Source organism: Elephas maximus, chromosome 3 (assembly GCF_024166365.1).
Source record: "Elephas maximus indicus isolate mEleMax1 chromosome 3, mEleMax1 primary haplotype, whole genome shotgun sequence".
Lineage (NCBI taxonomy): Eukaryota > Metazoa > Chordata > Mammalia > Proboscidea > Elephantidae > Elephas > Elephas maximus.
Window position 1 is genome coordinate 16,127,053 of NC_064821.1, and position 16,179 is coordinate 16,143,231.

General features: G+C 39.2%; 1 protein-coding gene across 1 annotated transcript; it reads right to left on the reverse strand.

The window, feature by feature from the left end:
* Window positions 1–7,261: 7,261 nt before the first annotated feature.
* On the reverse strand, window positions 7,262–8,197 carry LOC126070919 (olfactory receptor 7G2-like). The gene has a single exon (XM_049875248.1). The coding sequence runs from the start codon at window positions 8,195–8,197 to the stop codon at window positions 7,262–7,264; it is 936 nt and encodes a 311-aa protein (XP_049731205.1).
* Window positions 8,198–16,179: the final 7,982 nt, after the last annotated feature.

Consider the following 16,179-nt stretch of genomic DNA (forward strand, 5'->3'; position numbering starts at 1 on the left):
CAAACATGGTCTGTTTCTTTATGTGACTTGATATTGACTGTTGTCTCCAAGCCATCTATAAGTTATTGTATTAGTTTATTTTATGTTTGCTTGCTGTATCATAGCTTCTTGCTTTGTTTTGTTTTGATATGCCCAAATGGGTTGCTTGAGTGAGCTATCTTGATTATTTTCAACTTTGGAGCTCTGACATCCTGTCAAAAGATGGCTAGAGCTGTCATCAGGTATATCAGTCAAGAAGCCCATTCACTTTTCTTGTATGAATTCAGCTGAGGTGTCCAGGTAGCTGATGATCAAATATGTGGTACGGGTTGTGTCCTACAGTCTTAGAGGGGCAGGGGTGATTGGTGTAGGTACCTGTATCTAGTTGCAGCATGGGGTCATGCTCTGAAAAAGGCAGGGGGGAGAATCGTCCCCCAAGTGTCTCTGAGGAAAGCCCATCCCTCTTTCCTAGGGCATACAGGTGGGTAGGTTCTGCAGATGCACCATGTGCACCCCATGTTTTTGGTTGTAAGGACTGGGAGGTACCAGTTATCCTTGTACCCCTGTCGCAGGTGGCTGGATCACCTGAGTGGAACAACCAGTCCTTAGGCCCCTGATGGGAGTAGGTGAGGACCCTGTTTAACAGGTAAAACAGTGTCAAACATCAAACCCCCACCTCTCAGCCACACAGCTGAAAGAGTTGCAGTCTGCCAACAAGGACCTATTCTCCTGAAATATACCCACATATGTCCATGCAGGGGGGAAATATATTCAAAGTCCATGGACTGCTTATACCTGGACAGGAGCTGCTTCTGCCCTGAGCTCCGAATGTTAATGGAGCTGGCAAATTATCTTTTTCCCCAGTTGCGAATTTATGCCTTCTCCAGGTCTGCGTGGATGGCTCCAGGTGCTAAACAGGGCCTATCTCAGGCCCAAGGAAACCAGCAGCTACTGAATCTGGCTTGGTGGTGGTTGATGCAGTCAAATATATGCAAGTACTAAGCTTTTGACTAGCTTGCTGTTCTTCTCTGGTTCTGAAGGTGTGAATAGCTGTGTGGCTGGCTGCTTCTCACTAAGGAAACTGTGGCTGAAAGGTACTACAAGCCTGCCGCTGCCGCTTTTGGGAACAGTGTCTGAGGCATGCAGTGATTCAGGTCCGGCAACTTCTCTCTGCTTCTGAGCTGCCTCACCCTCTGCCTACTGCTCAGTCCATTTTCTAACTTTGTCTTTGATGTTCAGGGTTCCTCGCTCATCATAAATGTACTCATTTCAGTTGTTTTTTCTGGTCTTTGTTGTAAGAGGGATCACAGAAAGCATCTGGCTATTCTGCCATCTTGGCCTCCTGAATTGGCTTTCTTAACAACAATTGGTACAGATCTCAGTAATGACAGGAGGGTCTTCATCGGTCCAACAAATTTTGTATTCACTAAATGTTAATAGTAAAAGATGAGTGGAAAGTCTTTTGTGTTCTGCCTAATTGGTTTATGTGAAATGTTCCCTAAATGATATATTCCAAGATTATCCTAGCTATTGTCTTTATACCTCAGGGTCCAATTGATGTATCCTTGTGAGGCCAGCTCTAGCTGAGTCACTTTCTGTATGCTCAAGAACAGGAAATAATGACTCCAATATTATTTTCTAGATCAGCCCTTAGGTGTCCTTTTGAACCTTAAGCTTTAAGGAATTGGTTTTCCTGGAGTCACCTCAGGTCACACATTTACCTAGTAAGCAGCTTAGTGGAGATTGTTTTGCCTCAGACATTGGGATATTTTAGAGAATTTTCTATGTATAGTGAATTTCCAGTGGCAGAAACCCCAGTGTTTGACTGCAAAATGTATGGCACGTCCTTAGATACTCTATTCCTATAACTGACTTCCCTGGAACCCTACATGTGTTCTGATGTTATCTCCTGAGAAATTAATATGACAATGGCCTATATAACATGTTTCACTATTTTCTCTTCAAATTACCTTACCTGTAGATTGGGTTGAAGCTGCCTCATTCGAACAGTGTCTACTCACAATAAGTATATTCTGTTATTTAATTCCTGGTGTTTCTCTGTGCGTTTAGGTTTTTTGACTGACTGAACTCAGATGGAAATGAAAGGAAAGAACTGAGTAATGTGAGTGTAGACAAAGTTAAAAAGAATAATTTTAGAGAATATAAGGGAAGAAATGTTCTCTATCACATTATATAATGCCAGCCTAACCTTGATAACTAAAAGCAGACATGGTTAGCATAAGAAAGGAAAATCCCACTGTACTCTCACTCCTGCAAAATTATTAACTGAATTTCTAAAAAAAACCTAAACCGAGGAAAGAATGAAGAAAGATAATGCTTTAGGCCAAATTTGGTCTTACTCCAGGAAAGTAAGGTTGATTCTTACTCTGTATAACCACAGGTTGACTTCCACTCTTTCTGTAGGTCTTCACTCACAAGTAAACTGCTCAGTGAGGTTTCTTCTGTGCTATGTAAAATTGCAACAGCTTCATATTTTCTTATTACCTTTCCTGGTGTATATTCCATAGCTCTTATCACCATCAGACAGTCCTTCCTTTTATATAGCATCAGGTTGGGCTCCCTTGCAAAGCAGACATTAGCATGAGAAAAGTATTTTTGAAACTGCTCCTGGGATTAGCACCTTGAAAGAGAAAGGAAGGGAGTAGGACTGGGAAGAGGTGGAAATTTAGTTTTGATACAATCCCAATGTCAGCCTCCACTGACCCTGCTGGGCATTCTGGAGCAAAAGGAGAGAGGATGACAGAGAGGAAAAGAGAAAAAGCACTCTGTTTATCCAAAATGGCACCAAAGGATATGCAAACCCAGCCACATACCTAATAAAATTTTAATATATGTAACTGACAAAGTATTAACATCCCCATTAAATAAAGAAAGCTTTTGAAATAGAAGAAAAAAAGAAACAACTCAATAGGAATACCATAAATAGGTATTTTACAAAAGGGGAAAAATAAATGGCTCATAATATGTGAAAAAATTCTCAACTTCATAGTAATATAAATGTTAATCAATTAAATAATTTCCCTTTTTTGTTGTGGTGAAAATATACACAACAAAACATATACAAATTCATAAATAATATTTTATACTTAACATATCGTTAGACTAAATGAAAATGCATTGCTGCATACGTGGATGCAAGGAACATTGAATGGAAGTGAAAATAAGTTTAACCACTTACAAAACTCTTTGGAACAACTCAAAGGATAATTGGTGCACCTCTACACCAATAACCTACACTTCCCACTTCTCTGTTATAAAACTCTTCCTCATTTCAACCAGGAGAGATGAATGAGAATATTGAAATAGCTATATTTATCATAGCAGATAACCAGCTAGAAAATTTCCATCTGCATAAAAAAAGAACTTCTTTGATATTACTCTATGTAATGTAAAAATATACAGCATTGAAAATAAAATGAGATAGTGCTGCACCCAACAACAGATTTAAGTTTCAAAGAACAATGATGGGGGTGAGGGAAGGAAAACTAAGAAAATCCATATATAAATGCTGATCATGTAGCACAAGCACCATTCCACAGAAATACAAATAAACCTCTTCAAAAAACGGCACTGAGACCACTGGATAGCCACATGTAAAAGAATAAAGTTGGACCTTTCCCTTATATACAAAAACTAACTCCAAATGAATCAAAGACTGACATGTGCAAAGAGCTGGAAATGGAAAACAAAACAGGAAGAACACGCTCGGCGTTTCTCAAGCTGAAAGAACTGAAGAAAAAATTCAAGCCTTGAGTTGCAATAGTGAAGGATTCTATGGGAAAAAATATTAAATGACGCAGGGAGCATTGGAAGAAGATGGAGGGAATATACAGAGCCGTTATACCAAAAAGAATTAGTCGATGTTCAACCATTTCAAGAGGTAGCATATGATCAGGAACCGATGGTACTGAAGGAAGAAGTACAAGATGCTCTGAAGTCATTGGTGATTAACAAGGCCCCAGGAATTGATGCAAAATCAATTGTGATGTTTCAACAAACGGATGGAGCACTGGAGGCGCTCACTCATCTATACCAAAAAATATGGAAGACAGCTTCTGGGCCAACTGACTGGAAGAGATCCATACTTATACCTATTCCCAAGAAAGGTGATCCAACCAAATGTGGAAATTATAGAAAAATATAATTAATATCACATGCAAGCAAAATTTTGCTGAAGAACATTCAAAAATGGCTGAAGCAGTATATCGACACGGAACTGCCAAAAATTCAAGGTGGTTTCAGAAGAAGGCGTGGAACCAGAGATATCATTGCTGATGTCAGATGGATCCTGGCTGAAAGCAGAGAATACCAGAAGGATATTTACCTGTGTTTTATTGACTATGAAAAGGTATTGGACTGTGTGGATCATAACAGCTTATGGATATCATTGCGAAGAATGGGAAATCCAGAACACTTAATTGTGCTCATGAGGAACCTTCACATAGATCAAGGGGTAGTTGTTTGGACAGAACAAGAGGATACTGATTGGTTTAAAGTCAGGAAAGATGTGTGCGAGGGTTGTATTCTTTCACCATACCTATTTAATCTGTATGCTGAGCAAATAATCCGAGAAGCTGGACTATATGAAGAAGAATGGGGCATCAGGATTGGAGGAAGACTCATTAACAACCTGCGTTATGCAGATGACACAACCTTGCTTGCTGAAAGTCAAGAGGACTTGAAGCACTTACTAATGAAGATCAAATACCACAGCCTTCAGTATTTTCAGTATGGATTACACCTCAACATAAAGAAAACAGAAATCCTCACATTTGGACCAATGAGCAACATCATGATAAACGGAAAAAAGATTGAAGTTTCAAGGATTTCATGGTACTTGGATCCACATCAACAGCTATGGAAGCAGCAGTCAAGAAATCAAAAGAGGCATTGCATTGGTTAAATCTGATGCGTAGGGCCTCTTTAAAGTGTTGAAGAGCAAAGATGTCACCTTGAAAACTAAGGTGCGCCTGACCCAAGCCATGGTATTTTCAATGGCATCATACGCATGTGAAACCTGGACAATGAACAAGGAAGACTGAAGAAAAATTGACGCCTTTGAATTGTGGTGTTGGCGAAGAATATCGAATATACCGTGGACTGCCAGAAGAATGAACAAATCTGTCTTGGAAGAAGTACAACTAGAATGCTTCTTAGAAACAAGGATGGCGAGACTGCGTCTTACATACTTTGGACATGTTGTCAGCAAGGATCAGTCTCTGGAGAAGGTCATCATGCTTGGCAAAGCATAGGGTCAGCAGGAAAGAGGAAGACCCTCAACGAGGTGGATTGACACAGTGGCTGCAACAATGGGGTCAAGCGCGAAAATGATTGTAAGGATGGAGCAGGACTGGGCAGTGTTTTGTTCTGTTGTGCATAAGGTCGCTATGAGTTGGAACCAACTTGACGGCATCTACCAACAACTGAAACTCTAAGCCTCTTAGAAGGAAAAAATAGGGCAAATCTTCAGGATCTTGGATTGGGAAGTGGTTTCTTAAATATGACACTAAAAGTATAGACAACAACATTCACCCTTTTATCACATCAGTAAACTTCACAGTTTCCAGGAACTGGAATTTTTTTGGAAGGAGGCATTATTCAACCCAATAGAAAGGGGCTACCTTCGAATAAGTCCATGGAAACGCCTATTAACAATAGACTCAAGGCAGGGTGACAAGTTTTCTCTCTCTAGACATTATGAGTAGATCTGACACTTGAATCTGCAGCAGCAATCAGGAGACCACAAGGGGACACAGTTCTAAGATGAAGCTACCTAACAGAGGACTAAAAGAAGCCTACTTTCATGTTCCTGTACATTGCCTACCTCTGACGGCCTTTTCTTTTAATGAGATATAACTCCATTGCTTGAGGATATTAGAGTCACTTCTTTTTCTTCTAAATGATGAAATTAAAATATCTCACAATCATTTCAAATCACAGAGATCATTTTATAGGTGATGAAACAGTGTGGTGAGTACTGATGTTACCGTGCAGAGACAGCTTATCAGTGACAGATCTCAGTAATTCCTGAATTGGGGCATGAAATGTCAACTCTCTTGTCACACAGTAGGGTAAGTATGGGGGGCAATTCACAACCCTTTTCATTGGATCAGGGTGAAGCCACTCTCGAGCAATGATCTCAAACTTACTTACATCCTTCCCTGACTTATCAGTATTCTTCCACTTGCTTTTGTCTGAGAAGACTGCTAACAACATCATTATAATAAGAAGCCCTTCCACAGGATCTACTTCTACGGAACCTGCTGAAGAAACTTAACTTGTAGAGTTGAAATCATTTGTCAAACAGTGCAGATGTATAAAAAAGCAGAGTCGGGTTTCAACCCCATATTGTAATGCACTTAGTATAGCAAGTTCAATGGAATTCATGATGAACAGCATCAAAAAACTATGACCATGAGATAGCATTGAAGAACAAAAACTGAAAAACAGACTCCTTGCCGTCAAGTCAATTCTGACTCAAAGCAACCTTAAAGGACAGAGTAGAACTGCCCCATATGGTTTCCAAGGAGCACCTGATGGATTCCAAAGGCCAAACATTTGGTTAGCGGCTGTAGCTATTAACCACTATGCCACCAGTGTTTCCAGCAGTTGAACAGTAAGCTATTTATTGGGGCTGACACATTGACAGCTCTATATAAGGTATAATCTCCCACAGCAGGAGGTCCTCCAGAGGCAGATGGTGCAGGGAGAAAACAGAAGAGGAAGAGGGCATGAAAATTCCTAGGGAAGGGCAGAAGGAAGGAGGGAGATTATGTGTCCCTATGAGGTGTCCTACTGCAGCAAGGTGGACACTCTCTTGGTCAGAGGAACTCCAAAGGCAACAGCACACTAGGACCTTTGTAACTACAGGATTTTATCTCATCTATTAAAAAAAAAAAAATTTTTTTTTTTTTTTATACATAGCGCAGCTTCTGGGTGCAGTTCTGCAGGGTAAGTAAAGGAGGCAGGATCTACATTGGTGAAGTTCTGTTTATTTGGGTTATTTTTAAAGACTGGATATATACAATTAGAGTTTCACATCCGCAGACTTTTTTGAGCTTGCTATGAAGAAGTAAACCATTGGGGGTCAATATACAGAAGTCAATTTTCACTCATTAATATAATACTCAGCCATTATGTCATCTAGTCATTTTAAAGGAACTTGCTGAAGGAAAAGTTGGGAATTCTGACTTGCCAGTATTGCTTTGACTTTTATTTTTTACTTTCTAGAAACCCAAGCTCAAAGCAGGTGACAAAATCACTAAAAAAAAGGTATCCTACCAATGATTTTTCTCAAGGCCCCCATCATGTCCCTGTTCCTCAGGCTGTAGATAAAAGGATTCATCATTTGAGGGACCACAGTGTACATCACTGAGGCTACTGCTGTCTTTCTGGAAGAGTATGTAAATGGAGAACTAATGTACACCCCAAAGCCTGTCCCATAGAACAAGAAAACAATTGAGAGATGAGACCCACAGGTGGAAAAAACTTTATACTTTCCAGTCCTACATGGCATTTTCAGAATGCAGGAGACAATTTGCAAATAAGAGAAAATGATCCCAGAGAGAGTAATACCACCAAATATGCTAGTCATAAAATATAGCACCATATTATTGATGAAGGTATTGGAACAGGTGAGCTTGAGAACCTGAGCAAGTTCACAAAAGAAGTGGGGAATTTCCAGGTCTGTGCCGAAGGACAGTGGCAACAACATTAGACTATGGACCAAGGCATTCATGACGCTAATGAACAAAGAGAATGCAATCAGTAGGCCAAGGAGGTGGGGGTTCATGATGGCCTTGTACCTCTGTGGGTGACAAATGGCCACATAGCGATCATAGCCCATTATTCTAAGAAGAAAATTTTCAAAACCTCCAAAAACTAGGACAGCACATACCTGGGTGAGGCAGCCTATATATGTGATAGAGTTTCTCTGTGTCTCGATGTTCACCAGCATCTTCGGGACTGTGGTTGTACTTAAACAGATGTCCGTAAAGGACAGATTGGAGAGAAAGAAGTACATAGGGGTATGGAGGTGAGAGTCATAGCTGACAGCCAGGATGATGAGCAGGTTTCCCAGGATGGTGACCAGGTATATGAGCAGAAAAATGTCCTGGAGAAAGGGCTGCACTTCTGGATCCTCCATCAGTCCCAGGAGAAAGAACTCTGAAACTCCTGTTTGGTTACTGGGTTCCATATTGTTGATGAAACTGATGGAAAAGATGGATGACAGGACAATCAAATGTGTGGTCTCTGGACCAGCAGCAGCTTCACCACCAGAGGCAAACACCATCTGTGGAAGAAAAGGAGACTAATGGAGAAGACTACAAAGACTGTGTCTTCTGTATATATATTAGTTAGTTATTAAAAAAAAAAAAAGGCCTGAATCTGATAGAGCTAAGTGTAAACATTTATTTTTTCTGGAAAGGGGTAAAAGGCTGGTCTCTCTCTCTCTTTATTTAATAATACCTGTGCTTCTATGATCATTTTAAATATTTGGCAGTTTTCAATAAAGAACTAGGGAGATAGTGTAATGTGCTCATCTCAGGTTTCACATACTTCCATGATCAGAGCCGGGCAGCAGTAGACAGTGATAAAAATGTGTGTTAAGAATCTTGAAATAGAAGATAAGATAAAATCGATAAAACCTGTACCTTGTCCACCAGAAGAATGTAGGTAAATATTAGAGAATTCTACAAGAGTCATCATGTTTGAGAAGGGGCAGATTTCTGTTCAGAAGAAAAGTGGTCATTGTTGTTGTGGAGACAGAGTAGGAGGCTGGTAGAATCAGAGTTCCTTGAGATGGGTGCAAAGACACAAGGAAACGTCAGGAAGACAGAAGACAGGCAAGTGTCCATGGAACTTAGTTCCAATCACTTTATGCATGTACTGTCATGTAACTCCCTGTTGAGAGGAAGACCTTCTAAAGGATGGACTGACACAGTGGCTGCAACAGCAAGCAACAATGGGCTCAAGCATAGCAATGATTGTGAAGATGGCACAGGATCAGGAACCTTTTATTCTGTTTTACATGAGGTTGCTATGAGTCAGAACTGACTCGATGGCACCTAACAACAACAACAACACTCGTCAGAAATTTCTCTGGATGAAACCATAGTGAAACACCTGTCCTCATTTCCAAATATTAACTAAGGGACTCTCTGTTACCTGGATGTCGTTACTGAGAAATGATGCATAACATCTGCCCTGAATGTTGGATGAAATAGGCAAAAGGGCTGTCTTCTGGAAACAAAACGGGACCAAGTGAGGCTCTGGGCTCCTGGGCAAGAGGATCAGCTGCAGGTGGAGTCTCAGATGTGCTGCTTCCTGACTGGAGAAGAGCTGTTGAGTGAGGAGATCATAGGTCAGACCATTTGCAGTCTCTGTATCCCTGGGGGCTCAATATCCAAAGCTCCTCATTAGCCAAACACTTTTGTTGCCATTCTAATCCAAAGACAATGCAAATCCTTGAAGACCAAGAAAATAAAAGGTGGCATTGAGGATGGATGATTCCCTGAGGAGACCAGCTGCATGCCATTCACATCTATCTGTCCGTTTCTGCTCACCTCCATGTCACACAACTTGTACATGCCATTCTTACCTAATTGCCTTCTAGTCTTCTTTATTTAATTACAACTGAAAGCAACTCTACCTTACCAATGACATTAGGAAGCCTAATATCTATTTTAGGTGTGAAAATATAGCTTTTGTATGTTGATGATTTTAGGTGTTGTCAAGTTGGTTCTGACTCATAATGACCCCAGTTACAACGGAAGGAAACAATATTGATCCTGCAGCACCCTCACAACTGTTTGTATCCACTGTGTCAATCCATTTCATTGACTGTCTTCCTCTTTTTCAGTGACCCTCTACCTTACCAAGCATGATGTCCTTCTCCAGGGATTGGTCCTTCCTAATAGCGTGTGCAAAGTATGTAATAAAAAGTCTCACCATCATCACTTTATATTTTGGGTTTATGTTTTGGCTCTTGATTTTTATTGGAGTTGCAAGAAATCATGTCACTGGCTAGGCACTTCTATGCCAGTTTATCCACACACATGGTAGTTAAAAACCATTTTGTTAACAGATGAAGATGGTCCTCCAGTGTAGTATTCTGCTAAAAATGTTTTGCCTTTCATGAACTCTATATTTTCATGTTTTTTAAACATTTAACTATTTCTATATAATCTTTGTTAATATATAAAGTTTTGAAAATCAACTTGAGATAAGATAGCATCGTGATGTTGTTCTTTGTCGTCTTAACCGCATTCACTTCAAACACATGAAATAATAGATAAAATAGAACAAAATATAGCTGGTAACCCCAAAAAGATAAACTATTTCTTGTACTACAGAAAGACCTGAAACATAAAAATACAAGCTATGTATTTCTTATATCATGAACAGAACTGAAACATTAGTGGTGAGTAGGCTGAGCTATGAATTTATGTCCACAGCAAGAACTTTTTGCTAGACATGTACTCTTTCAGATAAAGAGGACTAAATGTTCTAGAAAAGATTTGGCATTGAAAGCAAGGGCTGAGGTATAAGTTTTTTATTGGAAAATTGTGGGTGAACACAAGAGCTGTGGACACTGACTGGACCATGACTATGCAAAAAAAAAAAAATGCTCTTAGAACAGTTAAAAGTTTCAAAACAACCTCCAAGGAGAAGGTGAAGCAAGCTACCCATTAGCACAGTGGCTGAAATTGTGATAATTTCAATTTACTGAGCAGGGAAGTCAGGAAATGGAAGTCAGCATTAGAGGAGTGGTGATTGCTGAAGGCTACTGTGAACATGCTAGACAAGAAAGAGTGAGCATATAGAAGGAAAAACATGGAGGGGAAAAATCTTCACGTTGAAATAGAATCAGTAAATTCTAATTTAAATATCCATGAAGAAAGGCAATGCAAAAATGATGACCCACAAGAGCAATAATTTGGAAAAAAATCAATAATCAGATCATACAGAGGCCAGGAAAGGTTGTAATGGAGTGAGTGATGGGGAGAATAGAAAAGATGGGATTAACGATTTAGTGTCAGACAGATTATTCAAACAGCCTCCTGATGACAAAGGCAGACTCAGGATGACTAGGTGTAGTGATTTTGTAATACTTCTAGAATGACGGTGGCTTTCACCACGGTGATAACAATGGAGGTGGTGAAATTTGGTGAGATTCTGGATATATTTGTATTGTATAGACAGCAGTGTTTTCTGAAAAAGTGGAATTAGGGTATAAGAAAGAGAGGAACCGAAGATGATGCTCAGTGAGAGAAAACTGCTCAGCCCCTAAAAGAATGGAGTTGCCATCACCTGTGATACGAAATACTGTGGGCAAAGTCTTAATATTTTAGAGTATTTTAAAGTATGTATGTAGTATTTTTTTTTATGTAGTATTTTAGAGTATGTTTAGTTCCAGGTGCCTCTTAGGAATTCACATGGTAATACTAAGTGAGCAGTTAAATACAGAAGCCTGGAATCTAGTAGAGTTTTCCTTCATGAAGACATAACTTTGGAATTTGTTAGGGTGTCGATGACTTTAAAGCCATGAGCCTTTTGGCTATTGCAAAGACCATATCATTATCAATATCAGAGTGAAAATACTCAACAAAATATTGGCAAAACAAGTCCAACAGCATACTGTTGTTGTTGTTCTTAGATGCCATCAAGTCAATTCTAACTCGTAGTTACCCTATGCCCAACAGGACGAAATACTACCCGGTCCTACGTCATCCTCAAAATCATTGCTGTGCTTGTGCCCATGGTTGCAGCCACTGTGTCAATTCTTCTTGGTCCCTTCCTCTTTTTTACTGACCCTCTACTTTACCGAGCATGATGTCCTTCTCCAGTGACGTGACTCATCCCTCCACTAACATGTCCAAAGTATGTGAGACGTAGTCTTGCCATTCTTCCTTCTAAGGAGCGTTCTGGTTGTACATCTTCCAAGACAGATTTGTTCCTTCTTTTGGCAGTTCATGGTATATTCATTATTCTCTGCCAACTCCACAATTCAAAGGCACCAATTCTTCTTTGGTCTCCTTATTCCTTGGTCAGTTTTCCATGCATATAAGGCAACTGAAAACACCACGGCTTAGGTCAGGTGCACCTTAGTCCTCAAAGTGACATCCTTGCTTTTCAACACTTTAAGGAGATCTTTTGCAGCAAATTTGTCCAATGCAATCTATCTTTTGATTTCTTGACTGCTGCTTCTATGGATGTTGATTATGGATCCAAGTAAAATGAAATTCTTGACCACCTCAGTCTGTTCTCCATTCATCACGATGTTGCTTATCGTTCCAGTTGTGAAGATTTTTCTTTTCTTTATGTTGAGGTACAATCCATACTAAAGGCTGTGGTCTTTGATCTTCATGAGTAAGTGCTTCAAGCCCTCTTCACTTTCAGCAAGCAAGGTTGTGTCATCTGCATAACATAGATTGTTAATGAGTTTTCCCCTAATTCTGAATCCCCATTCTTCAACCTGTAGTCCAGCTGCTAAGATTATTTGCTTGGTATACAGTTTGAATTGATATGGAGAAAGATACAGCCCTGACACACACCTTTCCTGACTTTAAACTGCATAGTATTCCCTTCTTCTGTTCAAAGCACTGCCTCTTGATCCATCTACAGATTCTTCATGAGCACAATTAAGTGTTCCTGAGTTCCCATTCTCTGTGATGTAATCCATAATTTGTAATCTACAACCGAATGTCTTAGCATAGTCAATAAAACACAGGTAAACATCTTTCTGCTATTCTCTGCTTTCAACCAGGATCCATCTGACATCAGCAATGATATCCCTGCTTTCATGTCCTCTTCTAAATCTGGCTTGAATTTCTGGCAGTTTCTTGTTGATATACTGCTGTAGCCACTTATGAATGATCTTCAGCAAAATTTTGTTTGTATGTGATATTAATGGCATTGTTCGATAATTTCCTCATTCTATTTGATCGCCTTTCTTGGGGATAGGCATAAATATAGATTTCTTCTACTTGTTTGGCTAGGTAGCTGTCTTCCAAATTTCTTGACATAGAGGTGTGAGCATTTCCAGAGCTACATCCGTTTGTTGGAACATCTCAATTGGTATTCCGTTAATTCCTCGAGCCTTGTTTTTTGCTAATGCCTTCAGTGCAAATTGGACTTCTTTCTTTAGTACCATTGGTTCCTGATCATATGCTATGTCCTGAAATGGTTGAAAATCAGTCAATTCTTTTTAGTATAGTGACTATGTGTATTCCCTCCATCTTCTTTTGTTGTGTCCTGCTTCATTTAATATTTTCTTCATAGAATCCTTCATGATTGCAACTTGAGGCTTGAATTTTTTCTTCAGTTCTTTCAGCCTGAGAAATGACTAGCGTGTTCTTCTTTCTTAGTTTTCTAACTCCAGGTCTTTGTGCTTGTCATTATAATGCTTTACTTTGTCTTCTCAACCTACCCTTTGAAATCTTTTTTTCAGCTTTTTTACGTCATCTGTTTTTCCTTTTGCTTTAGCTACTCGAAGTTCAAGAGCAAGCTTCAGAGTCTCTTCTGACATCCATTTTGGTCTATTCTTTCTTTCCTGCCTTTTTAATGACCTCTTACTTTCTTCATGTATGATATCCTTGATATCATTTCACAACTCCTGTGGTCTTCAGTCCTTAGCGTTCAAAGCATCCAATCTATTCTTGAGATGGTCTCCAAATTCAGGTGGGATATACTCAAGATTGCACCTTGGCTCTCATGGATTTGTTCTAATTTTCTGCAGCTTCATCTTGAACTTGAATATATGAATTGGTGATCTGTTCCACAGTTGGTCCCTGGCCTTGTTTTGACTGTTGATATTCAGCTTTTGCATCACATTTTTCCACAGATGTACTTGATTTGATTCCTGTGTATTCCATCTGTCAAGGTCCATGTGTACAGTCGCCCCTTATGCTATTCAAAAATGGTATTTGCGATGAAGAAGTCATTGGCCGTGCAAAATTCTATCCTGTGATCTCCAATCTCTGGAATCATTTCTATCACCAAGGCCATATTTTCCAACTACTGATCCTTCTTCCTTCTTTCCAACTGTCACATTCTGATCACCAGTAATTTTCCATGTGTCCTGATTGCATGTTTGATCAATTTCAGACTGCAGAAGATGACAAAAATCTTCAGTTTCTTCATCTTTGGCCTTAGTGGTTGGTGTGTAAATGTGAATAATAGTCCAATTAACTGGTCTTCCTTGTAGGCATGTGGATATTATCCTGTCACTGACAGCATTGTATTTCAGGATAAATCTTGAAATTTTCATACTGATGATGAATATAAATAACACCATTCCTCTTCAAGTTGTTATTTCTGGCATAGTAGGCCATGTGATTGTCCAATTCAAAATGGTCAACACCAGTCCATTTCAGCTCACTAATGCCTAGGATATCAATGTTTATGTGTTCATTTTAATTTTTGACGATTTCCAATTTTCCTATATTCATACTTTGTACATTCCAGATTCTGATTATTAATGGATGTTTGCAGGTATTTCTTCTCATTTTGAGTCATGCCACATCAGCAAATGGAGGTCTCAAAGCTTGGCTCCATCCCCATCATTAAGGTCATGGAGGCAGCTCTTCTTCAGTTGAATTTTGAGTGCCTTTCCAACCTGAGGGAGTCATCTTCTGGCACTGTATCAGACAATGTTCTGCTGCTATTCATAGCGTTCTCACTGGCTAATCTTTTCAGAAATACACTGCCAGGTCCTTCTTCCTGGTTTGTCTTAGCCTGTCAGCTCAGCTGAAACCTGTCCCCTATGGGTGACCCTGTTGGTATTTTAATACTAGTGGCACAGCTTCCAGCATCAGATCAACACACAAACCTCCACAGTACGACAAACTGACAGACATGTGGGGGAAACATAAGAAAATCAATCAGTGTAATACACCACGTGATTATCTCAATTGACGCAAAAAAGGCATTGGAAAAAATCCAACACCCTTTCATGAGAAAACACTCAAGAAGCTAGGAATAGAGGGGATATTCCTCAATATTATACCGGGTAGTTATGAAAAACCTACAGTAAATATCATACTCAATAGAGAAAGAAAGATTCATTTAAAATCAGGAAAAAGACAAAAATACGTTCTCTCACCGCTGCTATTCAACATTGGACTGTAAGTTCTAACTAGAGAAATTAAGCAAGAAAAACAACTAAAAGGCATTCAGATTAGAAAGGAAAAGAAACACTATCTCCATTCACAGATGACATGATATTATGTATATGAAAAATCCCAAAGAATACGCAGGAAAGCTACTATGACTAATGAGTGATTTCCATAAAGTTGCAGGGTACATGAATAACACACAAAAATCAGTTATTTTATCTATACATCAGCAATGGAACATCTTTAAAAAAAAGTAAGAAGACATTCCCACTTACAATGGCATAAAAAAGAATATAATATCTAGGAATAAATTAACCAGAGAGGAAAATACTTTTGTAATGAAAACTATAAAACATTGCAGAACGAAAATAAAGAAGATCTAAATCAGTGAAAAGATACCCTGTGTTTACGGACTGGTACTCTTAATATCGTTACCATGTCAATAGTCCCCAAAGTAAACTACAGATTCAATGCAATCTCTATCAAATTTTTATCAGTCTTTTTCCAGAAATGGAAAAGTTATTGCCAAAATTCATATAGAACTGAATAGCCAAACAATCTTAAAAAAGATCAGTAAAATAAGAAAACTCTCACACCTTGATTTCAAAACATAATATAAAGAAACTACAGTCATCAAGATAGTGTCATAATGGTATAAGGATAGACATATAGACCAATGGAATAGAATTAAGAGCCAAGAAATGAACTCTTACATTTTATAACCAGTTGATTTTTGACAAGGGTTCCAAGTCCATTGCTGTTCTGGAAGTACATGGTATATTCAATATTTTTTGCCAATCCCATGATTCAAAGGCATCATTTCTTCTTCGGTCCTTTTTAGTCATTGTCCAGCTTCCACAAGCATATGAGCTGACTGAAAACACTATTTCTTGAGTCAGGTACACCTTAGTCCTTAAAGTGCCATCTTTGGGGGGCGGAGCCAAGATGGCGGACTAGGCAGACGCTACCTCGGATCCCTCTTACAACAAAGACACGGAAAAACAAGTGAATCGATCACATACATAACAATCTACGAACCCTGGACAACAAACACAGATTT

Coding starts and splice junctions, on each gene's coding strand:
- LOC126070919 (XM_049875248.1), bottom strand. CDS start 8,197: ATGGAACCCAGTAACCAAACAGGAGTTTCAGAGTTCTTTCTCCTGGGA.